Source organism: Aotus nancymaae, unplaced genomic scaffold (assembly GCF_030222135.1).
Source record: "Aotus nancymaae isolate 86718 unplaced genomic scaffold, 86718_ANA_hifiasm-v0.15.2.pri h1tg000006l, whole genome shotgun sequence".
Lineage (NCBI taxonomy): Eukaryota > Metazoa > Chordata > Mammalia > Primates > Aotidae > Aotus > Aotus nancymaae.
Genome location: NW_026988417.1, coordinates 90555434 through 90582240, shown reverse-complemented (window position 1 = coordinate 90582240; position 26807 = coordinate 90555434). Strand labels below are relative to the sequence as shown.

Sequence of the window (26807 nt, the reverse complement as noted above, 5' to 3'; positions counted from 1 at the left end):
TTAGCACATTTACATTTAGGGTTAATATTGTTATGTGTGAATTTGATCCTGCAATTTTGATGCTAGCTGGCTGTTTTGCCAATTAGTTCATGGAGTTTCTTCATTGTGTTGATGCTCTTTACCATTTGGTATATTTCTGGAGTGGCTGGTACTGGTTGTTCCTTTCTGTGTTTAGTGCCTCTTTCAGGAGCTCTTGTAAAGCAGGCCTGGTGGTGATGAAATCTCTGAGTACTTGCTTGTTCATAAAGGATTTTATTTTTCTTTCACTTATGAAGCTTAGTTTGTTTGGATATGCAAATCTGGGTTGAAAGTTCTTTTCTTTAAGGATGCTGAATATTTGCCCCCACTCTCTTTTGGCTTGTAGGGTTTCTGCTGATAGATCTGCTGTGAGTCTGATGGGCTTCCCTTTGTGGGTAACCCGACCTTTCTCTCTGGCTGCCTTTAGCATTTTATCCTTCATTTCAACCCTGGTGAATCTGACAATTATGTGCCTTGGGGTTGCTCTTCTTGAGGAATATCTTTGTGGTGTTCTCTGTATTTCCTGGACTTGAATAGTGGCCTGCCTTGCTAGGTTGGGGAAGTTTTCCTGGATAATATCCTGAAGAGTATTTTCCAGCTTGGATTCATTCTCTTCATTACATTCAGGTACACCTATCAAATGTAGATTAGGTCTTTTCATATAGTCCCATATTTCTTGGAGATTTTGTTCATTCCTTTTTACCCTTTTTTCTCTAATCTTGCCTTCTCGATTTATTTCCTTGAGTTGATCTTTGACCTCTGATATCCTTTCTTCTGCTTGGTCAATTTGGCTGTTGAAACTTGTATATGCTTCACGAAGTTATCATGTTGTGTTTTTCAGCTCCATCAATTCACTTATATTCCTCTCTAAGTTGTTTATTCTCATTAGCATTTCATCAAATCTTTTTTCAAGGTTCTTAGTTTCTTTGCATTGGGTTAGAACATGTTCTTTTAGCTCACAGAAGTTTCTTTACCCACTTTCTGAAGCCTGATTCTGTCATTTCATCACACTCATTCTCCATCCAGTCTTGTTCCCTTGCTGGTGAGGAGTTGTGATCCCTTGTAGGAGGAGAGGCATTCTGGTTTTGGGTGTTTTCATCCTTTTTGCACTGGTTTCTTCCCATCTTTGTGGATTTATCCACCTGTCATCTTTGTGGTTGTTGACTTTCAGATTGGGTGTCTGAGTGGACGTCTAGTTTGTTGATGACGAAGTTATTTCTTTCTGTTTCTTAGTTTTCCTTCTAATAGTCTGGCCTCTCTGCTGTAGGACTGCTGATGTCCACTTCAGGCCATGCTTGCCTGGAGATCCCCTGCAGTGACTGCAGAACAGTAAGGGTTGCTGCCAGTTTCTTCTTCTGCCATCTTTGTCCCAGAAGGATACCTGCCAGATGTCAGTCTGAGCTCTCCCTTATGAGATGACTCTTTGGATATATGGGGGTCAGGGAGCTGCTTGAGGAGACAATCTTTCCTTTATAGGAGCTCAACTGCTGAGCCCTGAGCTCCATTGTTCATTCAGAGCTGCTGGGCAGGTAGGTTTACGTCTGCTGCAGCAGAACTCATAAACCACCCCCCCCCCCCGCTTTTTTTTCCCCAGGTGCTCTCTCCCAGGGAGGTAGGGCTTTATTTATGAGTTTCTGTTGTGCTGCTGCCTGTTTTCAGGGCTGCCCTGCTGATTGAGGAGGCAGCCTAGTCACTGTCTGCCTGCAGAGGGTTTGCTGAGCTGTTGTGGGCTCCACCCAGCTGCCGTGTGAACTTCCCTGCAGTCCTGTTTATGCGGGTGTAGTTAGAACTGCGTTGACAATGGCGGCCTGACTCCCTCTGTAATGGTGGCCTGCATTGGCAATTGTGGGCTGCCTCAGCAATGGCAAACTACCTCCATAGTGGTGGACTGCCTCAGTAATGGCGGACGCCCCTCCCCCACAGAGCTGGACCATCCCAGGTTCATCTGTGCTTCCTGTGAAACTCTCAATCCAGAGCATTTCCGATTGCTGTTTTTTTGTGGGGGTGAGACCAACTGATCCTGATCACCTGGCTCCCTGCCTCAGAGCTCTTTTTTTTTTTTCATTTGAATGGTTGACTGTCTCCCAGGTGTTCCAGTCACCTGTTGAAAATGCACCGGGATCTGTTTGATTTCCTGTGCAGCAACCCACTGCCCTGGCTGAAACAGCTGCGTTTAGATTCATGGCAGTTTTTTGCCCGGGAATCTCCTGGCTTGGCTCCCTTTTTCAGTCCCCTTTTTAATCAGCTAAATAGGCAACTCTGTCTGCCAGAAGCTCCAATCGCCAGCTAAAATGGCGCCCGGACCCATGTATTTTATACAGCAATCCGCCTTGCCGGGGTACCGGCAAAACAGCCGTTCTGGTGAAAACAGCTGCATTGGCCAAACAGCCGCGCCAGCCAATACAGCTGCACCAGCCAAACCAGCTGTGCTGATGACCCGTGGGACTCCTCCGCCTGCGAATCTCCTGGTCTGTGAGCAATAAAAATCTGTCTGGAAATGCGGCGTCCACTCACCCTCTGCGCTTCCGCTGGGAGCTGCAATCCTGAGCTGCTCCTAATCGGCCATCTATGGGTTTTCCATTCTGTTTCATGGGTCTATGGGTCTGCTCTTTTATGCCAGTACCATGCTGTTTGGGTTACTATAACTTTGTAGTATAATTTGAAATCAGGTAATGTAATGCCTCTAGCTTTTGTTCTTTTTGCTCAAGATTGCTCTATTCAGGGTCTTTTGTGGTTCTATATAAATTTTAGCATTTCTCAAAGCATATTTTTATGCAGAATTGAGACTCCAAGATGGCATTAAATCTACAGGTCCTTTTGGATAGTATAGACATTTTAACAATATTAATTAATCTAATCACTTACCATGGGATATCTTTCCCTTTAATATCTGTCTTCTTTAATTTATTTTATTAGTGTTTTATTTTCCTTGTAGAGATCTTTCACTTCTTTTGTTAAATTTATTTGTAGGTATTTTATTTTATTTTTTTAGCTATTGTAAATGGGATTGCTCTCTTGATTTCTTTTTCAAATTTATCATTTGTAGCATATAGAAATGATACTTTTTTTTACATATTGATTTTGTATCTTGCAGCTTTCTAAGCTCATTTAGCTTTTTGAATAGTTTTTTTTGTTAGTGTCTAGACTTCTCTAGACTTGTATTGCATCTTTAGCATGGTTCCCACTTGATAATAGAAAATGGTATTTTTAACGTGTTGTTGAATTCAGTTTTCTATTATTTTGTTGAGAATTTTTGCATCTATGTTCTTCAGAGATCTTGGCCTCTAGTTATCTTTTCCTTGTGTCTTTATCTGGTTTTAAAATCACAGTAATGTTGGCTTTGTAGAAAGAGTTTGGAAATCTTTACTGTTTTTGAAGTAGTTTGAGAAGAATTCATATTAGTCCTTTCTTTGTTTTATTCAGAATTTATTTATTTAGAGAGGGTAAAGGAAATAGAGTAAGAATGGAAGGATACAGTTTTAGAATGTGATGATAGTATATATTCTAAACAAAATATAAGCAAATAAAATCCAGTGCCATATACATACGATCATAATCACATGAATTTTTTTTTCTTTTAAAAAAATTTTTATTTCAACAGTTTTGGTGGAACAGGTGGTTTTCAGTTACATGGACAAGTTCCTTAGTGATAATTTCTGAGATTTTGGGGCATTTGTCACTTGAGCAATGCACACTTTACCCAATGTGTAGTCTTTTATTCTTCACCTCTTTCCACTACATCCCCCCATGTCCCTAAAATTTATTATATTATTCTTATGCCTTTAGGTCCTCATAGCTTAGTTCTCACTTATAAGTGATAACATACAATATCTGGTTTTCCATTTCCGAGTTACTTCACCTATAATAATGGTCTTCACCTCCATCCAGGTTGCTGTGAATGCCATTATTTTGTTCATTTTTATGGCTGAGTAGTATTCCTTGTTGTATATATGCCACATTTTCTTTATTCACTCATTGGTCAGTGGGCATTTAGGCTGGTTCCATATTTTTGCAATTGTGAATTGTGCTGCTATAAGCATGTGTGTTCAATGTCTTTTTCATAAGAAGACTTCTTTTCCTCTTGGTAGACATGCAGTAGTGGGATTGCTGGATCATATGGTAGTTTTACTTTCAGTTCTTTAAGGAATCTCCATATTGTTTTTCATAGTAGTTGCACTAGTTTAAATTCCCACTAGCAGTGTAAAAGTGTTCAATTTTCACCAAATCCATACCAACATCTATTGTTTTTTGCTTTTTAAATTGTGACCATTCTTACAGGAATATGCTATCCCATTTTGGTTTTCATTTGCATTTCTCTGATAGTGATACTGGGCATTTTTCATGTTTGTTAGCCATTTGTATATCTTTTTTTGAGAATTATCTATTCCTGTCCTTTGCCCACTCTTGATGGGATTATTATTATTTTTTATTGCTTATTAGAGTTCCTTGTAGTTTCTGGATATTAGTTCATCATAAGCATAGTTTGTGAATATTTTCTCCCATTCTATAGGTTATCTATTTACTCTGTTGATTACTTTCTCTTCTGTGCAGAAGCTTTTTAGTTTAATTAAGTCCCATCTAATGTTTTGTTGTATTTGCTTTGGGTCCTTGGTCATGAACTCTTTGCCTAAGCCATTGTCTAGAATAATTTTTTCAATGTTATCTTCTACAGTTTTTATAGTATCAGGTCTTAGATTTAAGTCTTTGATCCATCATGAGTTGATTTTTGTGTGAGGTGAGAGATGAAGATCCTCTCATTCTTCTACATGTGGCTTGCCAGTTATCCTGCCACCATTTGTTGAAAAACGTTTCCTTTCCCACAATATGTTTTTGTTTGCTTTGTTAAAGATCAGTTGTCTGTAAGCAGTTGGCTTTATTTCTAGGTTCTCTATACTGTTCCCTTAATCTGCATGTCAATTTGTATATTAGTACCATGCTATTTTGGTAACCGCAGCCTTGTACAATAATTTGAAGTTGGACAATGTAATTACTGCAGATTTTTTCTTTTTGTTTAGTCTGACTTTGGCTATGCTGGCTCTTTTTTCATTCCATATGAATTTTAGGATTGTTTTTGCTGGTCCTGTGAAGAATGGTGATGGTATTTTGATGGAAACTGTATTGAATCTGTAGATTGCTTATGACTGTATGGTCATCTTCACAATATTGATTTTATCATAGTTTTCATTATAGAGATCTTTTATCTCCTTGTTTTCAGGTATATTCCTAAATCTTTTATTTTTTTACAGCTGTTTTAAAAGAGATTGAGTTCTTGATTTTATTTTCAGCTTGGTTGTTGGTGGTGTATAGCATTGTTACTGATTCGTGTACATTTATTTTGTATTCTGAGACTTTACTGAATTTATTTTTCAGATCCATGAGCTTTCTTGGATGAGTCTTTAGGGTTTTCTAGGTATAAGATCGTATCACTGAACAGTGACAGTTTGATATCCTCTTTTTGGATCTGGATATCCTTATTTCTTTCTCTTATCTGATTTTTCTGGCTAGGAGTTCCAGTAGTATGTTGAATAGAATTGGTAAGAATGGGTCTTGTTCCAGTTCCCAGGGGGAATGCTGCCAACTTTTCCTTGTTAAGTATAATTTTGGTTGTGTGTTTGTCATAGATAACTTTTATATATGTTCCTTCTGTGTTGATTTTTCTGTGGATTTTAATCTTAAAGGGATGCTGTATTCTTTCAAATGCTTTTTTCTTCATCTATTGAGATGATCATATGATTTTTGTTTTTAATTCTATGTATGTGATGTGTCACATTTATTAACTTGTGTATGTTAAACCAACTCTGAATCCTTAGTAGGAAACCAATTTGATCATGATATATTATCTTTTTAATATGCTGTTGGATTTAGTTAGCTATCATTTTGTTAAGGATTTTTGCACTTATATTCATGAGTGATATTGTTCTGTAGTTTTCTTCTTTTGTTATGTCCTGTCCTGGTTTTGGTGTTTGGGTGATACTAGCTTCACAGAATGATTTAGGGAGTATTTTCTCTTTCTCTATTTTAGGGAATAGTTTCAGCAGGATTTATAACAATTCTTCTTTAATGTCTGATAGAATTCAGCTGGGAATCGATCTAGTCCTGGACTTTTTTTTGGTCATTTTAAAAAATTATTGTTTGAATCTCACTACTCGTTATTGTTCTCTTCAGAGTTTCTATTTCTTCCTGATTTAATCTAGGAGGCTTATAAATTTCCAGGAATTTGTACATCTCCTCTAGTTTTTCTAGTTTGTACATATGAAGGTGTTCAGAGTAGACTTGAATGATTGTTTGTATTTCTGTGGTATCAGTTGTAATATCTCCTATTTTATTTCTAATTGAGCTTATTTGGATTTTCTCTCTTCTTTTCTTGGTTAATCTTATTAATGGTCTATCAGTTTTGTTTATCTTTTCAAAAACCACATTAGGTTTAATGTATCTTTTATGTTTTTTGTTTCAATTTCATTTAGTTCTGCTCTGATCTTGATTATTTCTTTTCTTCTGCTGGGTTTCAGTTTTATTTGTTCTTGTTTCTCTAGTTCCTTGAGGTGTGACCTTAGGTTGTCTATTTGTACTCTTTCAGACTTTTTGATGTAGGCATTTAGTAATATGAACTTTCCTCTTAGCACCACTTTTGCTGTGTTCCAGAGGTTTTGACACGTTGTATTACTATTATTATACAGGTCAAATAATTTTTAAGTTTTCATCTTGATTTCACTGTTGACCCACAGATCATTTAAGAGCTGATTATTGGCTGGGTGTGGTGGCTCACGCCTATAATCCCAGCACTTTGGGAGGCCAAGGCGGGTGGATCACGAGGTCAAGAGATCGAGATCATCCTGGTCAACATGGTGAAACCCCGTCTCTACTAAAAATACAAAAAATTAGCTGGGCATGGTAGTGCGTGCCTGTAATCCCAGCTACTCAGGAGGCTGAGGCAGGGGAATTGCCTGAACCCAGAAGGCGGAGGTTGCGGTGAGCCAAGATCATGCCATTGCACTCCAGCCTGGGTAACGAGCGAAACTCCATCTCAAAAAACAAAAAAAACAAAAAAAACAAAAAAAGAGCTGATTATTTAATTTCTATATAATTATATAGTTTTGTGTGTTTCTTTGGAGTTAATTTCCAGTTTTATTGCACTGTGGTCTGAGAGAATAGTTGGTATAATTTCAACTTTATTAAATTTATTGAGACTTGTTTTGTGACCTATCATATGGTCTATCTTGGAGAATCTTTCATGCACTGTATATTCTCAAGTTGTTAGGTGGGATGTTCTGTAAATATCTGTTAAGTCCGTTCATTGTAGGGTGTAGTTTAAATCCAATGTTTCTTTGTTGACTTTCTGTCTTGATGACCTGTATAGTCTAGCTGTCAGTGGAGTTTTGAAGTCCCCCACTATTACTGTGTTGCTATTTATATCATTTCTTAGGACCAGTAGTAATCATTTTATGAATTTGGGAGCTCCAGTGTTTGGTGCATATATATTTAGGATTGTGACTACTACTGTTGGACTAATCCTATTTTACAGTGTCCCTTCTTGCCTTTTTACTGTTGTTACATGGAATATCTTTTTCAATCCCTTTACCTTAAGTTTATGTGAGTCTTTATGTATTAGGTAGTCTCTTGGAGACAGAAAATAACGTAGAAAGTTACTGATTGACCTGGAGACCTCTCACATGCAAATCACAAACATCTTTTCTAGCATATTTAGAAAGAATATAGTCCAAGAATATCAAGATACACTTATCATTGACTCGGACCCACAATCACTGTTGCTGCCTGGGGCATAAGAACTAACTTGAGTCAGGGATTACATAAAGTCAGATTTTGGCTCTCTATTATTAAGTTACTCATGAAACCACAACCCCTTAGGCTAAATCAGGTAAGATACTAGTATTACGTACTTAATGTGAATTAAAATGTTGTCCAGGTCAAATGTGATGATCATATTTTTAAATTGATCAAGGCTTTATTTAGATGACTGTCTTCTATTTATTATCCTTCTTGTAGAGGCTGAGATTGCAAGTATTACAGGTGTAATTTTTAAAGTGTCAGCTAGATAATTTAGATTATAAAGTACATTTTTTTTCCTCTTGAACTTGTGCTTCCATATTATGTGTCAGTTTTTTCTTTTATCAGATTCAGTGTGGATATCAGATTGTTTTCAGGTAAGAAATCATATATTAAGTTAAAAAACTATTAGGACTCTTTGTAACCAAATTTAAGTATCTTGCAATTTGAAAAATGGATGATCTTTTTAACAGACATAAACATATACCTGAATTAAGTTTAGCAGCATTAATAGAGACTTTGTCTAAGTAGTTTTTATGTTTTACTACTTTTGTCTCTTAAATCCTCTCAACCAATCAATATCCATAAATCTAGTAAAGGCAAAACAGTGTTCTGTATAAATCAGAAAATGATGGATCTTTGGGGTAGATTTCAGGATCTTCTGTATAATACAGCTTAATAAATTTGACTTTTGTAGAATGTTATTATCTTGAGTTATCACATAATCCATTTTTTTTGTTTTACCTGGTGAACATACTGAATGGTTTTATATAAAACTATTAATTTTCTATTTTATTTAACATAGTATCAACAATTATTTTTATTAAAGGATCTTTTTATTATATATTTTAGCAATGAACATTTTAAAATAAATATTTTGTAGTACAATCATTGGCTGACTTTAGTTATCTAGACTTTAATGAGTGCTACTATTATAAAATTGAGATGAAACAAAATGAATATAGTTAGAAGAAACTCTTTTAGTCATATGGCTTGAAAGTAGATTAACATTTTTATGTTGAATACCCTTTTTTTCTAAATTTAATGAAAATCAACATTATGTCAAAGCAGTTTGTGCTAATAGCTTAGTTCCAAAATGAGAGAGATTAAAAAAGCAACTAATAAACTAGAGTTATCTGTACTATATTCCTCACCCAAATCAGAAATTGGTATGACTCTTTAGTAAATGTTTTCCCTCCTTTGAGAGTACGCTCGTTTTCTATATGAGAGTGCATTGGCTAAAAATCTTATTTTCACTTCAGTATAAATGTTAGTTATAGTTGCCCTGAGACATTCAAACAGAAGTCACATATTTGACTTGCAACTTTCTGTGATGAGTATGTGAATAGGATATGCTTATGTCAATGCTTTATATATTGATCTTCATGAGTACTATTAATAGAATAATATTAATTTCAGTTTTCTTTGTATAAAATGTGGGCTGCCTTTTAAGCTAATTTTATCATTCTTATTTGGATTTTAAAATAATAATTAAATGAAATAATTTTTTACTGATGCAACATTTGAGAAGTTCTGGCCTTCAAAAGAATCATAAGGACTTGTTATTTTGCTAGCATGCTTTTTACTATTTTAAAAAATAATTAAATTAAAAAAAATTTGGTGTTGGTAAGTCTTACGAGTGGTAATGCTCTATTTTGTTTTCTAGTTTTTAGATATGATCGCATTTTTACAGACCCTTTTAAGATACCTTCACCCATCAGTCTCTCTCCTAGTGGTCTTGTCATGGTAATCCTGCTAGACCTGATTTTTTGCTGCATTTCTTCATATTGACAGAAACATTCAGGATTATCATGGTAACTCACAAGAACTCTGTGAGTAGTTGTCGGTTTGAGATGCTTAGAAAAAAGTTATCTAGAAACAGATTACTCTTTTCAGAATTATTCCACCAATCTAGAAAAATTGATTGCTTTTAATAGTTCCTTATTTCTTTAATTTTCCTTTTATCTTCTAATGTATTTCAAATTAATTAGATTTCTTAAAATTTTATCTTCCAACTCTTTTTGAGGGAGGGCAAGCATTGCTTGAACTACTTTGAAGACTAAAACACCAAATCTCCTATCCTGTAGCTAACTAACATGTATTACTTCACATTATTATCCTTTTTGTACTGAGAAAATGTTATATGTCTTTTCCTTAAAATTATTCTTTAGTTTGAGTTCTTCTAGAAACATATATTTACAGGTTTCCATTTGTTTATATGTGGATGCATCTCCATTTATTTTGGCTTTTTGAAACCTGTTCTTTAGTAGAAGTGCTCACAAGGATTTTATTTCCTTAGTTTTGCATGTTGACAACACATTTGATTGCATTTTTAATTTAAAATAATTTTGGCTGCATGTAAAATCTTTGGTTCATGTTCCTCTTCTTGACTATCTTAAATGTTAGTGTGTTTTCTACTGGCATAAAGCATTACTGTTGAAAAGTCAAATAAATGTGTTTTTTTTAAATTCTCTTTTAATTAATTTAGTCTTTTTTGCCTAAATTCCTAAATTATTATTTTTTTCTATAAAGTTCAGTAATTCTACTAGAATACACTTTGATTTTGCCACTCTGGAATGATTTTCCCAGGTGATTTCTATGCTCTTTACATATGTAGTTATAAATTATTTTCCTGAAGATTTTCTTGAATTATAAGTATTAGTATGCATTCTATTCTACTGCTTTATTTATTTTATATATGCACATTGATCTTTGCCTATTGCATATTTTTATCATTTTACCTTGAATACTTTTTTCGTTTCTTTTTAATATTGAAAAATTGACTTCATTTTAATCTTAGAACATTTTGTGTCATGTTTATCTTTTTGTTTCTTTAAGCTTATTCTTCTCTGCTTAAATAGTCTTTATCTTTGTACTTTTCTTGAGTTTTCTCAAGCTATTTATGAGTTTTGCTAATTTTGATTTACAGTTGTCCCTCAATATGCATGGGGGATAGATTCCAGGACCTCGTGAATATACCAACATCCATGGGTACTCAATTCCCACAATTGGTCTTATAGAAACTCTTTACAAATGATAGTCCTTTGTATTTGTGGAATTTATATCCATGAATAGTATTTTCAATTTGTGTTTGGTTGAAAAAAATCTGTGTATATGTGAACCTGTACAATTCAAACCCATGTTGTTCAATGGCAAATGGTATATTGTTCTTTTATATATTATACCATTTTCTTTAGCTTGCTTTGAATACTAGGTGTTCTGCATTTTATGTGGTCAACTGAGCATCACCAATATTTTCTACTAGGCTGGAAAATAACATTTTTCACAATTCTATTTTCTCTTTGTCTGTAGGTAAGAGTTTGACTATGGTATCACATGATATTTAGAAAGTGGAAGTAAAATTGACTTTGTTATCCTGGGGATGTCATGATGCCCAGTTGTGGTGGCATTAGAGATCATTTTATGTATTTTTATTTTATAGTTGTGGTAGGTGGACTCAGCAGTCTCTCACTTTTTATTCTGTGTTCTCACTGTTATTGACTTCTGGTGTCTTCACAAACTCCAGGGTTTCAGGCTGAAGTTGTTAGTTACTGTTTCTCCTGTTCACTGACTGGAATCTTCTACATGTACACTGTCCAGACTTTACAACATTGATGTAAGCTCTAATTTCTATATTAAACCTTACATTTTTGTAGTACCTTTAGTAGCTCTGTTTTTTTGACCAAACCCAGACATGTACTGGGGTACAGTTTTAAATTGGTTTTGTTATTATGTCTTTCCTAGAAGCCTGTCTTTGTCTGTAGTGATGCTTTTCTGCATCTTGTTTTGTTTCTTAATATCTTTATGTAGGTTTCTGTGACAATCTGGTTTCTTTGTACGAAATTTGAACTTTTAGAAGAAAGAGGTGGGTCAAAAAAACTTTTCTAATTTATAACACTAAGGTTTCTTCTCTGGTTGTTTTATAGAAGTATTTTAAACTATTCCATTGTCTTTTTTATAATTTCTTAGCTTTATAACCCTTCTTTTTTCTAGACTCTTCTTTTGTTGGACCTTATTTTTTCTTTGTTTCTTTTGTTCTTTACTCAATGTAGGGCTATGTCCCAAAATGAAGCTTTGGCTTTGTATTAGTTAGCTAGTGCTGCTAGAACAAATACCACAGAGTAGTTGGTTTAAGCAAAAGAAATTTATTTTCTTACAATTCTGGAGGTTAGAAGTGCAAGAGCAGAGTGTAGTCATGATTGATTTCTTCTAAGACCTCTCTTCTTGGCTTTCAATGGTCATCTTTTTTCCAGTGTCTTCACATGGTTCTTCTGTATATTGTTTTCTGTGTCCTTTTTCTCTTTTTATGAAAAGAACCTTATTTTGAACCTATCATATTTGATTAGAGCCTTCCCTTACAACACCATTTTAACTTAATTACCATTTTAAATGCCTGATCTGCAAATATCGTCACATTTTGAGGTACTGAGGGTTAGGGTTAAGTTCAACATAAAAATGTTGGGGAGACACATTTCAGCTCGTAAGAGTTCATTGGGCCCAGACTGGTTGAGTCTCTTTAAAACTTACTGTGTACTCCTTGCAATTAATTACCCATGAATGTGCAAAGCGCTTCTCCCTCCCTTTCCCCTGCCCATCTCCCTATGTTGCCCATGCTGGTCTCAAACTCCTGGACTCAAGTGATCCTCCCACCTTAGCCTCCCAAAGTGTGGGGATTACAGGTGTGAACCACCATGCCTGGCTTGCTTTCTCTCTTGATAACTTTGTGTGTACGTGTGTGTTTGTGTGTGGTCTGTATGTTTAGATACTTTAAAAGAATTCATTTGTGTTTCATAAATTTTGGTTGAAAACTAGACATAGTGTGTAGCAGAGTAGAGAATAAAGTACAAAATAATTATGTTTAGATTTAATCTTTTCTTCTGATAGGGTTCAATGTGGAGAGTTGTGTCAGTCTTGTTCGGTATTTGAGTTGGTTTGGAGGCTTGGCTTGTTGTTGCTGGAATTTACCTCAGTGCATTGCTAGCTTCATCATTACCTTATGTTTTGGGTGACTTTTTAAATTGTTCTTTCTTTCACTCAGAAAATGATTTGGTTCCAATGCAGTTTTGGGTGACTTTTTGTTGCCAGAAGGTTTTTCTTCAATATTTCTTTCCACCCTCAGTTTTAGTCTATGCCTCATATTACTTCTAACTTAGGTCTTGCCAGTGGCATGAGGGGCATGGGATGGATATTCTACATTGTCCTGGCTTAGCCTTAGTTTTAGTCAGATCAATGTCCCTGGGTACCTGGCTGCATCTTTCACAGTCATTTTAAACTTCTGCAAAAATGGTGTCATTTATCAATCCTCTCTCAGAGGAGAGTTTTTTTTTTTTTTTTTTCAAAAGTTACCTTCCTTCAGCCATAAGGGATCTGTACCTGTGCCCTGGAGGCAACATGGTTTACTGCCTTTCTTCCTGTAGGCTGAGTCTTTTGTGTCATGTGGGAGAATGATCTGGGTGGTGGAGTTTTTGCTTGTTTCACAGTGGCAGCTACTTCCCTCCTCAAGGTCTACACCATGAGAAATGCTTTTCCACCCTGTCCCTAATATTCCTTGTGAGCATACAGTCCATAGTGTAGTGCTGATTCTCCTTGTATCTTCAGGTCCCTGACATTCCATATTCTTACACTAACTAGCCTACACTTAGTCTTAAGGAACCCACTGAAAATTTCTCATATAAGCTTATGTGGTGTTTCTCATCACCCTCCCATACTGCACCCCAGATAAATTAGTGCTTGTGATGTGTCTTTTTTTTGGGGGGGGCACCTGCCTTTCATTAAATTTCAGGCTAATTTATTGCTCTTTGAAATCAGCTCTTCCATAGGTTTGAGAAAAAATTAAAGTCATGTAGATTATTGGCTTGTTCTTGTTGTTAGGATAGTAGTAACACTCATTCCAGCTTTGTATGCTGTAAATAGATGCTGAAAGTTAGTTTTGACATTAAAACATTAAATCTGACTAACCAAGGGTGAACAGATTTGGAGATTATGATGGCGTACTATTAGGATATTATTTTAGTAATGTTTATGTTGGATAATGATGGCTGAAACCAGAGTGATGTGAAAAGTATATGTCTGAGGAGTTTTTATGATGTAGCATTTTAAAGTGCACTTAAGTAGGAAATATTTCAGTGTAAATCTTCTCTGATAAAGCCAGTCTTTTAAACCATACAATTTGTTTCTGAATGTTATTTTCTCATAGTAAATGAGCCAGAAAATTATTTATGTCATTTCCCAAAGAATCTTCTGTCATTTTATTTATGACCATAGGAATATTTTAAACTCTGAGATATTTCCTTACCTGCCCATTTATGACTTTGGTTACTTCCTGAAAGAATATTAGCCAAAAGTATAGAAAATACATTTGCAAGGTCATATTAATGAGTGTTTAAGGGAAGAATAACTACTAAAATAATAGCATTTTATAGATAGAATAGACCTTAGGGAACTTTAAAGTAACATTTTTACCTTTTAGGAATGAGAAAATTAAGGGGTAAAAACATTAAATGACTTATAGAAAATATCAGAAAACGATTTCTTATAAAAAGGAGAGGGCTGACTTAGGTAACTTCTGTCAGAGAAGAAGCTTTTTATTTTGTCTTCTAATTTTTAAGACTTAATGGGCTCTTCTCAGACCTTTATTTCATTCACTTTGTGCTCTTAACTACTTTTTAACAGATCCAGGGGACTAGATCCCATTTTTTTCCCTTACATGTATACCCACTTCCTTTATTTTCTGGGACTTCTTTGTGACTGAGATCACTGGCTATCTTTTCAGTTTTGCTTTTCTTTTATTTTCTTCAAAATTGATAAATAAATCCTTTCATTTTTAAGAATAATCTTTATAGTAAAACAGTTTGAGAATAGCAGCAATAACAAAGAATATTTTAAGCTCTCAAATATTAAAATTATGTTAATAAAAATGCAAACATCCTTCTGAATTGGAATTGGAAGTCTTGGTGGATGTATGCCATAGTTACTCCTAAGTGTGTGACATATTCAATCCTGCTCTTCAATTTGGATACATTCCCTTTCTTCTTGAAGGCTGCTCTTGCCAGCATGCAAAAATGCTTAGGGAAAAAAAATGTTTTTTAGCTGAAGTGGGTAATTTGAATTTCCTAGAAATGATTTCTAGTGATATCAAGTCTTTATCTACCTCATATATGATCAATTCTTAAAGGACATATTTTCTTAACCACCAAGATCATTTTTAACATAGGAGTATCTAATTTGGGGACTTCCCTAGTGTTCCAGTTATATCGTAATGGAGCCTGAACTAGATATCAGGAATTCTGATCCCCTTCTCAAGGGTTTATTTTCTATACTCTGCTGCTTCCAAATGAGATAGATTTGGCATTTTTCATGATGTGTGAAGACAATCTTTTTTCATTCTGTACTACTTCCTATTTGGGCATACTTCCTCTGTCTTTGCCAATTACTGTTTTGCCTGCTCTGCTTTTTTTTATTATTAAAAATATCTATGCATGCAAAATGAGAAGCTCCTAATGAACTTGATGCCATTGATACAAAACATTAAGGATCTTTTAGATTTCACATATAAGTGAGAGCATACATTATTTGTCTTTCTGTTTTTGGCTTATCTCACTTAGCATAATGTCTTCCAGTTCCATCCATGTTGTAATGAATGACAGAATTTCCTTCTTTTAGAAGACTGTATGATATTGCATTCTACATATGTACCCCATTTTCTTTATCCTTTTGTTCATTGATGGACGTGTAAGTTGAATCCATATTTTAGCTATTGTGAATAATACTGCAAAAAACATAGGCATGCAGGTATTTCCTCAACATAACAATTTCAGCTCCTTTAGATATATACTCAGAAATGGGACTGCTGGATAATATGGTAACTCTATTTGTAGTATTTTGAGGAACTTCAACATTATTTTTTTGTAATGGCTGTACTCATTCCCTTTTCTCCACCTTGGTATCATTTGTCTTTTGTTTGATTACCATTCTAACAGGTATAAGATGATCCCTCATTGTGTTTTAGCATTCATTTTTCTGGTGATTAGAGATATCAAAAATGTTTATATGTACCTATTGGCCATCTGATATGTTTGGCTGTGTCCCTACCCAAATCTTATCTTGAATTGTAGCTCCCATAATTCCAATGTGTTTTATGGGAGACCCAGTGGGAGACAATTGAATCATGGGAGCAGTTTTCCTCATACTGTTCTCATGGTATAGAGAATAAGTCTCATGAGATCTGATGGTTTTATAAGGGGAAACCACTTTTGTGTCATTCTCATTCTCTCTTCTTCTGCCATGTTAGATGTGCCTTTCATCTTCCACCATGATTGTGAGGCCTCCCCAGCCAAGTGGAACTGTGAGTCCATTAAACCTCTTTTTCTTTATAGATTACTCAGTCTCAGTTATGTGTTTATCAGCAACATGAAAATGGACTAATACAGTAAATTGGTACCAGTAGAGTGGGGCACTACTATCAAGATACCTGAAAATGTGGAAGCAACTTTGGAACTGGGTAACAGGCAGAGGTTATAACAGTTTGAAAGCCTCAGAGGAAGATAGGAAAATTTGGGAAAGTTTGGAACTTCCTAAAGACTTGTTGAATAGCTTTGACCAAAATGCTGATGATGATATGGGCAATGAAATCCAGGCTGAAGTGGTCTCAGTTGGAGATGAGGAACTTGTTGGGAACTGGAGTAAAGGTGACTCTTGATATGTTTTAGCAAAGAAACTGGCAGCATTTTTCCCCTGCCCTAGATATTTGTGGAACTTTGAAATTGAAGGAAATGATTTAGGGTATCTGGCAGAAGAAATTTCTTTTTTTTTTTTTTTTGTACTTTACGTTCTGTGGTACATGTGCAGATCATGCAGGATTGTTGCATAGGTATATACATGGCAAAGTGGTTTGTTGCCTCCAACCCCTATCACCTATATCTGGCACTTCTCCTCATGTTATCTCTCCCTAACCTCCCCACTCCTCGCTGTCCCTCCCCTAGCCCCTCCCCAACAGACCCCAGTGTGTGATGCTTCCCTCCCTGTGTCCATGAGTTCTCATTGTTCAACATCTGCCTATGAGTGAGAACATGTGGTGTTTGATTTTCTGTTCTTGTATCAGTTTGCTGAGAATGGTGGTTTCCAGATTCATCTATATCCCTACAAAGGACACAAACTCATCATTTTTTATGGCTGCATAGTATTCCATGGTGTATATGTGCTACATTTTCCTTGTCTAATCTATCATCGATGGGCATTTGGGTTGGTTCCAGGTCTTTGCTATTATAAACAGTGCTGCAATGAACATACATGTGCATGTGTCTTTACAATAGAATGATTTATAATCCTTTGGGTATATAACCAATAATGGGATTGCTGGGTCAAATGGTATTTCTAGTTCTAGATCCTTGAGGAATCGCCACACTGTTTTCCACAGTGGCTGAACTAATTTACACTCCCACCAACAGTGTAAAAGTGTTCCTATTTCTCCACATCCTCTCCAGCATTTGTTGTCTCCAGATTTTTAAATGATTGCCATTCTAACTGATGTGAGATGGTATCTCAATGTGGTTTTGATTTGTATTTCTCTAATTACCAGTGATGATGAGCATTTTTTCCTATGTTTGTTGGCCTCATATATATCTTCTTTTGAAAAGTGTCTGTTCATGTCATTTGCCCACTTTTGGATGGGTATGTTTTATTTTGGATGGGTTTGCTTGTCGGTTTTTTTTCTTGTAAATCTGTTTTAGTTCTTTGTAAATTCTGATTATTAGCCCTTTGTAATATGAGTAAATTGTAAAAATTTTTTCCCATTCTGTTGGTGCCAGTTCACTCTAATGGTTGTTTCTTTTGCTGTACAGAAGCTCTGGAGTTTAATTAGGTCCCATTTGTCTATTTTGGCTTTGTTGCCAGTGCTTTTGGTGTTTTAGTCATGAAGTTCTTGCCTGTGCCTATGTCCTGAATGGTTTTGCCTAGGTTTTCTTCTAGAGTTTTTATGGTGTTAGGTCTTATGTTTAAATCTTTAATCCATCTGGAGTTAATTTTAGTGTAAAGTGTCAGGAAGTGGTCCAGTTTCTGTTTTCTGCACATGGCTAGCCAGTTATCCCAACACCATTTATTAAACAGGGAATCCTTTCCCTGTTCCTTTTTTTGTTCAGGTTTGTCAAAGATCAGATGGTTGTAGATATGTGGCACTGTCTCTGAGGCCTCTGTTCTGTTCCACTGATCTATATCTCTGTTTTGGTACCAGTACCATGCTGTTTTGATTACTGTAGCCTTGTAGTATGCCTCCAGCTTTGTTCTTTTTGCTTAGGATTGTCTTGGCTATGCAGGCTGTCTTTTGGTTCCATATGAAGTTTAAGGTGTTTTTTTTCCAGTTCTGTGAAGGTCATTGGTAGCTTGATGGGGATAGCATTGAATCTATGAATTACTTTGGACAGTATGGCCATTTTCACAATACTGATTCTCCCTAACCATGAGCATGGAATGTTTTTCCATCTGTTTGTGTCTTCTCTTATTTTGTTGAGCAGTGGTTTGTAGTTCTCCTTGAAAAGGTCCTTTAAATTTCTAAGCAGCAAAGCATTCAGGTAGTGACTTGGGTGTTTTTAAAAGTGTTCAGTTTTAGAAAGGAAACAGCACACAAGGTTGGAAAATTTGTAGCCTGAGGATACAATAGAAAAGAAAAACCCATTTTCTAAGGAGAAATTCAAGAAATTTGTGTAAGTAATGAGGAGCCAAATGTTATTACCCAAGACAATGCAAGACAATGGGGAAAATGTCTCCAGGGCATGTCAGAGGTTTTCACAGTAGTCCCTCCCATCACAGGCCCAGAGGTCTAGGAGGACAAAATGGTTACATGGGTGGGGTCCCTGGACCCCCCGCTTTGTGCAGCCTAGCGACTTGGCAACCTGTGTCCTAGCTGCTGTAGCCATGGCTAAAAGGGGTCAAGGTACAGCTTGGGCTGTGGCTTCAGAGGGTGCAAGCCCCAAGACTTGGCAGCATATGTGCTGTGTTGAGCCTGTGGGTACACAGAAGTCAAGAATTGAGGTTTGGGAATCTCTGCTTAGTTTTAAGAGGATGTATAGAAATTCCTCAATGTCCAGGCAAAAGTTTGCTGCAGGGGTGGGGCCCTCATGGAGAACCTCTGCTAGCATAGTGCAGAAGGGAAATGTGGGGTGTGAGTCCCCACACAGAGTCCCTACTGGGACACTGCCTAGTGGAGCTGTGAAAAGAGATCCACTATATTCCAGACCCCAGAATGGTAGATCCTTGGATAGCTTGCACTGTTGACTTGGAAAGCTGCAGACACTCAATGCTAGCAGTGAAAACAGCTGGGAAGATGTACCCTGCAAAGCCACAGGGGTGGAGCTGCCCAAGACCATGGGGACCCACCTCTTGCATCAGTGTGACCTGAGACATGGAGTCAAAGGAGATCACTTTGGAGCTTAAAGTTTTGACTGCCGTGCTGTATTTCAGACTTGCATGGGGCTTGCAGACCCTTTGTTTTGGCCATTTTTTTCCATTTGGAATGGCTAAATTTACCCAATGCCTGTACCTCTATTGTATCTAGAAAGTAACTAACTTGTTTTTGATTTTACAGGTTCACATGTGGAAGGGACTTGCCTTGTCTCAGATGAGACTTTGAACTATGGACTTTTGAGTTAATGCTGAAATGAGTTAAGACTTTTGAGGACTGTTAGGAAGGCATGATTGTTTTTGAAATGTGAGGACATAAGATTTGAGAGGGGCCAGGGGTAGAATGATATGGTTTGGCTGAGTCTCCACCCAAATCTTGTCTTGAATTGTAGCTCCCATAATTTTCACATGTTGTGGGATGGACCCAGTGGAAGATAGTTGAATCATGGGGGTGGTTTCCCAACACTGTTGTCATAATAGTGAATAAGTCTTATGAGATCTGATGGTTTTATAATGGGAAACCCCTTTCACATCATTCTCATTGTCTCTTGTCTGCCACCATGTAAGATGTGCCTTTGCACTTCACCATGATTGTGAGGCATCCCTGGCCACGTGGAACTGTGAGTTCATTAAACCTAATACAGCGTCTGTGTGTCTTCTTTGGAGAAATGTCTGTTCATGTCCTTCACCCATTTTTTACCGTGTTATTTGTTGTTTGCTATTGAATTGTTTGAGTTCCTTGTAGTGAATTTCATAGAAATGAGTAGAGAGGTGGTTATCAGAAGCTGGGGGATATTGGAGAGGGCTGAAAAAAGGGAAGATGTTGATAAAAGGGTACAAAGTTTCAGTTAGACTGGAGGAATAACTTTTAGTGATTTCTTACATTGCATGGTGATGACAGTTGTAACTGTACATTTCAAAACTGCTAAAATAATAGATTTTTAATGTTCTTGCCACAAAACATGATAAGTAGGTAAGGTGATGGATTTGTTAATTAGCTTTATTGAATGTTTCAACAATGTATACATAGATCAAAACATCACATCGTATCTCATAAATATACATAATTATTATTTGTCAATTAAAATAAATAAAAATAAATTGAAAATGTAAAATATCTTTTATGGAAGATCTTACCTATATTTTAAAATTCTGCTATGACCTAATCCAAATTTTTTGGACTCTCTCTTGTTTATTTCTAGGCTACAAAAACATAGGAGTCTCTTTGCAGAAAATAAATATATTCAAAATTCTCATCTGCATAAAATGCAACCTTAATGAAATATTGTTTATATAGTAATACTAAGAAAAAAGGAGATTTATACATTCTAATAATTGTTTCAGCCTTCTTTTAAATAATTAAAAAAAAACTATTTTTAACATATTTCAAAACGTACATAGAGTAGAATATCCTTAGTTTTTTATGTATGTGATTATTAGTATGGAAAAGATGTTCAAAGAAAAGTAAAGCAGTTCCCTAAACACTAGAAAACAAAGGAAACAGCATGTAATTTAATGATAAATATCTCTGAGGATTTTATAATTACCTTCTAATAATGGCATTTATTTTTGGAAAATTAATTTACTCCTTTTTGTGGTCCCACATCCAATTCTAGAAATATGCTTTTAAGACATCACTGCTAAATTATAAAAGAAGCATTAACAAGTAGACTTTAAAAATCTGAATTTGCACATTTGAGCATTTCCACTAGGATTTAAGACCTTTTCTAGACCTTTGATTTGCTATTTAAAAAATTGTATATTAAACACTTGCCAACAATTTTCTAATGTGCTTTATAAATACATGATCACATCTGTTTCTTCATATGAGTCTCATAGTGCATACTTAGGGGGCTTCTACTGATATTCAATTGATTTAATTAAGCAAGTTCCACTAATGTGCTAATTGGAAGACAGACTTTTTAGCATTCACTTGAGATTAGATTGCATTCATGGAATCATAATTATTTTAATGGCTTGCTATATTCCATATAGTAGACGAACTGTGTACTGGCTGAATTTTTAATGAAGTCTTTTTACTTTCATTTTTATGAAATTTTTCTCTTTATTTTGCATATAAGGTTGCTTCTCACAGTGCCCATTTTTGGTTTTATATTTTTTTCAGTTGTAACTCTCTTTCTAATATGTCCTATCATAAGCACTTTAATAACTTTTTGTTGTATATTTATGACTGTTAAATGAAAAAAAGACAAATCAGTCTTGATCTGAAGACAATGCTGGAAAATAGCAATAATAAAAATTGTGTATTAGAGCTCAACTGTGGTATGAAACATTTTGTTTTATAAGTTCTTAATATTTTGCATACTAATTATAATTTTTGTTCATTTGTGTCTTATACTAGCTCATCTAAATTTGCAATTCTAGAAAAACACTGTTATGACCTTGCTATGTTCTAAATGATGTGTCAGAATTGGGGATAGCAAGATAACTGTAATTTTTCCTCTGGGAAAATTTTATCCAAAGGTGGAATTAATGTCTTAAAAAATTCTGTGGAAAATAACTTGTTTTTTTAAAAATATTATCTGAAATGATTTCCCTTTTCATTTATGTATACATTCTGTCTACAATTTAATGTCATGATGAATTCCCAATGTGTTCTTTTTTTCTTAAAAGTCATTAGTCTCTGATCTTTTTGTTTTTTTCTTAGCCAAGCTTTTCAGAGACCTTTGGCCTTAAAAAATATGTAAAATGATGTATGTAGTTGCAATATAAATAAGTATATAAAGAGATAATTGTATACAGCCACTTTGGAAAACAGTTTGGCAGTTTTATTCAAAAGTCCAATAGTTAAAATTTCACTTACCAAAGATCCAGATATTCTACTCCTAAATGTTTATTCAAAGAAATGAAAGCAAATATCCACAAAACATGTAGGTGAATGTTTATGGCAGTCTTATTAACCAAAGCCATTATTGCTAACCAAAAACTGGAAACAATCTAAATGTTCATTAACTAGTGAATGATCAACAGACTAGCATATCTCTATGATGGAAATACTAATTAGCAATTAAAATAAATGAAATATAATGTCTTATGTTAGGCTGCTGTAACAAATTACCTTCAATTGGATGGCTTAAATGACAGGCATTTCTTTCTCACATTGCTGGAGGCTGGGAAGTTCAAGGTCAAGGAGTCTTCTTGCTATGCCCTTGCATGGCAGAGAGAGACATTATTTTTCTCGTATCTCTTCTTTTAAGTGATCACTAGTCACAACATGAGGGTTCCACCCTAATGACATAATTGCCTTCTAAAGGCCTCATTTTCAAATACTATGACATTTGGGATTAGGGCTTTAATGTATGAATTTTGGGGAGTGGCACATTCAGTCTGTAGCATATAGATATATACAAGAATATGAGTGAATTTCAGCATCATTATGCTGAGCGAAGGAAACCAGAAACAAAACATTATGAAGTATTTGATTCCATTTTTATAAAACTCTAGAAAATGCAAACTTAGACACATCCCTAGAAAGCAGATGACTGTTTCCACATAGAAGTCTGTGGAAGGTGGGATGGATTACAAAGGAACATAAGAAAACTTTTATTAAAAGGGGTGGAAAATGTTTTTTATTTTGATTGTTGTGATTGTTTTATGCCCGTGACATACGTCAAAACTTACCGAATTGTATACTGTAACCATATGAGGTTTATCATGTGTCAATTATACATGAGCAAAGTTGCAAAAAAAAATTACTTGAGAGGTAAGAGAAGTTGATGTATGTCACAAAAACACAGAAAAAACCACAGCAATGACAAGAAGAAATAAGTTATTAAAATGATAATGAACATGAATAGTCAACCCGAGGAAATAATGAGTTCCCTAAAGTGTTTCCAGTGGAGTTTTAAATAACTAATTTTCATTTCAGATGATCAAAGCTTTAAATTATCCCTTTATTTTGACTGATATAATTGAGTTTTGATATCTGCCTTTACTCTTGTTTCTGATGGAAAATTCTTCAGTGCAAAAAAGGCTATTTTAATGTTTTAAGCTTCTCTTTCATCATCTCTATTCTACTTATCCATTGTTTTATTTTAATACATAATTAGAGAAAAATAATATAGAGTAAATACTTTGACTTTTTCAAAAATACAATTTTCTTGATCAACTTCAGTAACAGAAACTTTAAAAAAAAAGAAACACAAAATCAAACAACGCATGTTCTCACTCATAGGCGAGTGTTGAACAATGAGAACACATGGACACAGGGAGGGGAGCACTACACACTGGGATCAGTTGGGGGGAAATAGAGGAGGGACAGTGGGGGGTGGGGAGTTGGGGAGAGATAGCATGGGGAGAAATGCCAGATATAGGTGAAGGGGAGGAAGGCAGCAAATCACACTGCCACGTATGCACCTATGCAACAATCTTGCATGTTCTTCACATGTACCCCAAAACCTAAAATGCAATAAAAAAAAGAAAAAGAAAAAGAAAAGAAAAGAAAGAAAAAAAAAAGACGCCATGAACTTATTAGAGCCGAAGACTATTTATTGATTCAAAAACTCCATTTATGTAATATAATTAATGTGTTCAGTTAGTAAGTGGAATTTTAATTTTGCAAGAGATGAAAATATCTTCAATTCAACTATGGTAAGGGTGCTAGAATGGAATGATTTTGTTTTTGTTTCTCTTTCTGTCCCTGGGAAAATCAATTGGATATAAGAATATGAGGATCTTGGTACTAGGATACTTTCAAGTAGTTTGAAATGAAAGAAAAGGCATGACATATTGACATATTGTTTTTTCTATATGATATGATATTTTTGTAGGATTGTATAACATTACTTATTAAAAGAGAACACATATGAGAGAAAGCTTTCATGTTCAATAGAGATTTTAGTTACTGTAGTGTAATTTTCTGCAATTAAAAATATTAGTGTGGTAATCTAAAAATTTTGAACACTGTATTTTCAGACTAAAATGAAAAAGAACTAAAAACAAATGTTGAACTGTATTTAGAAGGTCTGGTTTTCACAGTGGTTTAGATTAGCAATTTTGAGCTACTTTCTCTGTGATCTAGGAATAAATCAAAGAGTAAATATTTTGAAAATAGTGAAAACTTTTTTATTGTCAGAGAAAGGAGTTAAAATATGGAAAGGATGAAAGAAAGGAAGGAAGGAAAGAAGGAAAGAAGGAAGAAAGAATAAAGGAAAGCAAGCAAGCAAGCAAGCTAGAATTAAATTGGAATTGGAGATAAAATTCCAGTGTATGTGTGGGTATGTGGGGATATAGATACAGGTATATAGGTGTGTACATATGTATATGTGTATTATTTTTCCCAGCTCCATATGCTGAAAGAGTCCCGGTAGCAATGAACATACCTAGCTCTTAGACTTTGAGTTCTGAAATTTATTTGTAACTTAAAAGGTTCCAGAGATCCTTAGATAAATTACTGCTTTCAGTGTAAGGACAGGAATATCTTGCTGTGTTAAAAGTTAGTGCACATTAGAAAATAATTGGAATATGAAAACAGGACACAAGAATTAGCTTGAGGGTGCCCCCACTGACTATCTGGGATAATTTGAGCATCAAAATTAAGTAATAATGGTAATGAGTTATGACATAGGAAAAAAATAGGAATCTATGCATCAACATGTATAGATTAATAAAAATGATTGTTCTTTTTTATTAAATTTATTACTTAACCTAAGATCTGTAATCTTTTTGATGCCCATTCATTTAATACAGATTAGATATATATATTTCCATATTTTGAAATCTAATTTTGCATATTTCAGAAATATTTTAACTTTTGTGTGTGTTTCAGATTTTTTTGAATACTTATTCTTATGTGTTTTTTCATCTTCTTTGTTGTTATAGGGTTATAAGTAGGGTTTTCTTCTTAGTGGTAACTGTTTGTGTATGTGAAGGATATTTGTTTCTGTGTGTTAATTTTGTATACTTCTACCTTACTAAATTATTATTATTATTGTTATATATATTTTTTGAGATGGAGTTTTGCTTTTGTTGCCCAGGCTGGAGGGCAATGGCATGATCTTGGCTCTCCACAACCTCCTCCTACCAGGTTCAAGTGATTCTCCTGCCTCAGCCTCCCTAGTAGCTAGGATTACAGGCACACACCACCACACCTGGCTAATTTTCTATTTTTAGTAGAGATGGGGTTTCACTGTTTTGGTCAGGCTGGTTTCGTACTCCTTACCTCAGATGATCTGCCTGCTTCAGCCTCCCAAAGTGCTGGGATTACAGGCATGAGCCACCGTGCCTGGCCTTAAATTATTTATTATCATTGAGGCTTTAGGATTTTTCAGATGTGCCATTATATCATTTGCAAATAGATGCAGTGTTACTTCTTTAAAAATGTTTAAGCCTCTAGTGATGTTTGTTGTTTTCCTGCTTAGGCTAATACCTTCAGTACAATATTAAATATTATTGGAGGTAGCACTTACCTTTTCTCTTCCTGATGAATACCTCTAGCATTTCCTGATTCAGTGAAATGGGTTACTTTATAACTAAGCATATATATTTTTATCAAGAAAGTATCCTTTTATTCTTATTTTATTGGATACTTTTGTTAAAATTGTGAGTAGGCATTTATTAACATCCGTCAAAGGTGTTTCTAACATTCCTGAGGTAATCATATGATTGTTCATTTCTAAGTTTCCAATTTATTTAAATAGAGCCCTGAAAAGTAGACTAGTATGACCAGTATGACTTTTTTCATTTCTTCTAATTCAATAATTATTTTCCTGTTGTCAACTGTCAATCCTTATTTTGAAAAAATTATGATTCCCTTCTTTTTAAAATTAGGTTAGCTACTGATTATTTTGTTAATTCTTTCAAAGAACCAGGATTTTGATTTTTAAAAATTAGGTTTACTATTTTTAAAAAATTCGCTGCCTTCAAAACTTCTGCCCTTTTCCTTTATCATTTCCTTTCTTTGCTTTCTTTTGCTTTATTTGGTTGTTTGGTTGTTCCTACATCTTTTCTATGAAAATTTAATTTATTTTTATTATTTCCTTTAATTAAGTGTTTAAGACTTTAATCACAACTTTGTATATTCCATGTATTATGATAAGGTAGTGTTTTCATTGTCATTATTGGTTTTAGAAATTTTATAATTTGAGTTTATATTTTCTTTTTCACTCAAGAGCTATTTAGTGTTAAGTTCTTTAAATTTTAGTTGGAAAGGTCATTATGGTTATTTTTTCTATTTTGAAATTTCTTGTTTTATTTCATTGTAATCAGGGAGTGTCAGTAATATTTCTATTTTATGTAGGCACATTCTTTGTGGCATCAAATGTATGATTTTTTGGGGGTGAATTTTTTATGTGTGTTTGAGAAGTTGTGTTTTCTATTATCAGGCTGTAAATTCAAAATATATCCTTAAGATTTATATTATTGGTATATTGTTTATTTCTACATCTCTTTTTATTTTGGGACCATTTGAACTGTTTTAAACTTACCATGACAGTTTAATGACTCCTATTATTGGTGTGGTTCTACCTATTATTCTCAAATCTCCTGCAATTTTTGTTTTATAATTATCAATGATATATTATTTGATGCATGCAGTCATAGCTTTTATATCTTCATAGTAGATTACCTTTTAGTCCAGAAAATGTTCTTCA

At 34.7% G+C, this 26807-nt stretch overlaps 1 protein-coding gene across 1 annotated transcript in view; it reads left to right on the top strand.

The window, feature by feature from the left end:
* The window catches only part of STPG2 (sperm tail PG-rich repeat containing 2), a 1129165-nt gene that overhangs the window by 258790 nt on the left and 843568 nt on the right, over positions 1–26807 (top strand). Inside the window, exon 9 of the mRNA XM_064369406.1 lies at positions 16094–16147. Coding sequence (XP_064225476.1) covers positions 16094–16147 — 54 coding nt within the window. The remainder of the gene's footprint in view (positions 1–16093; positions 16148–26807) is intronic.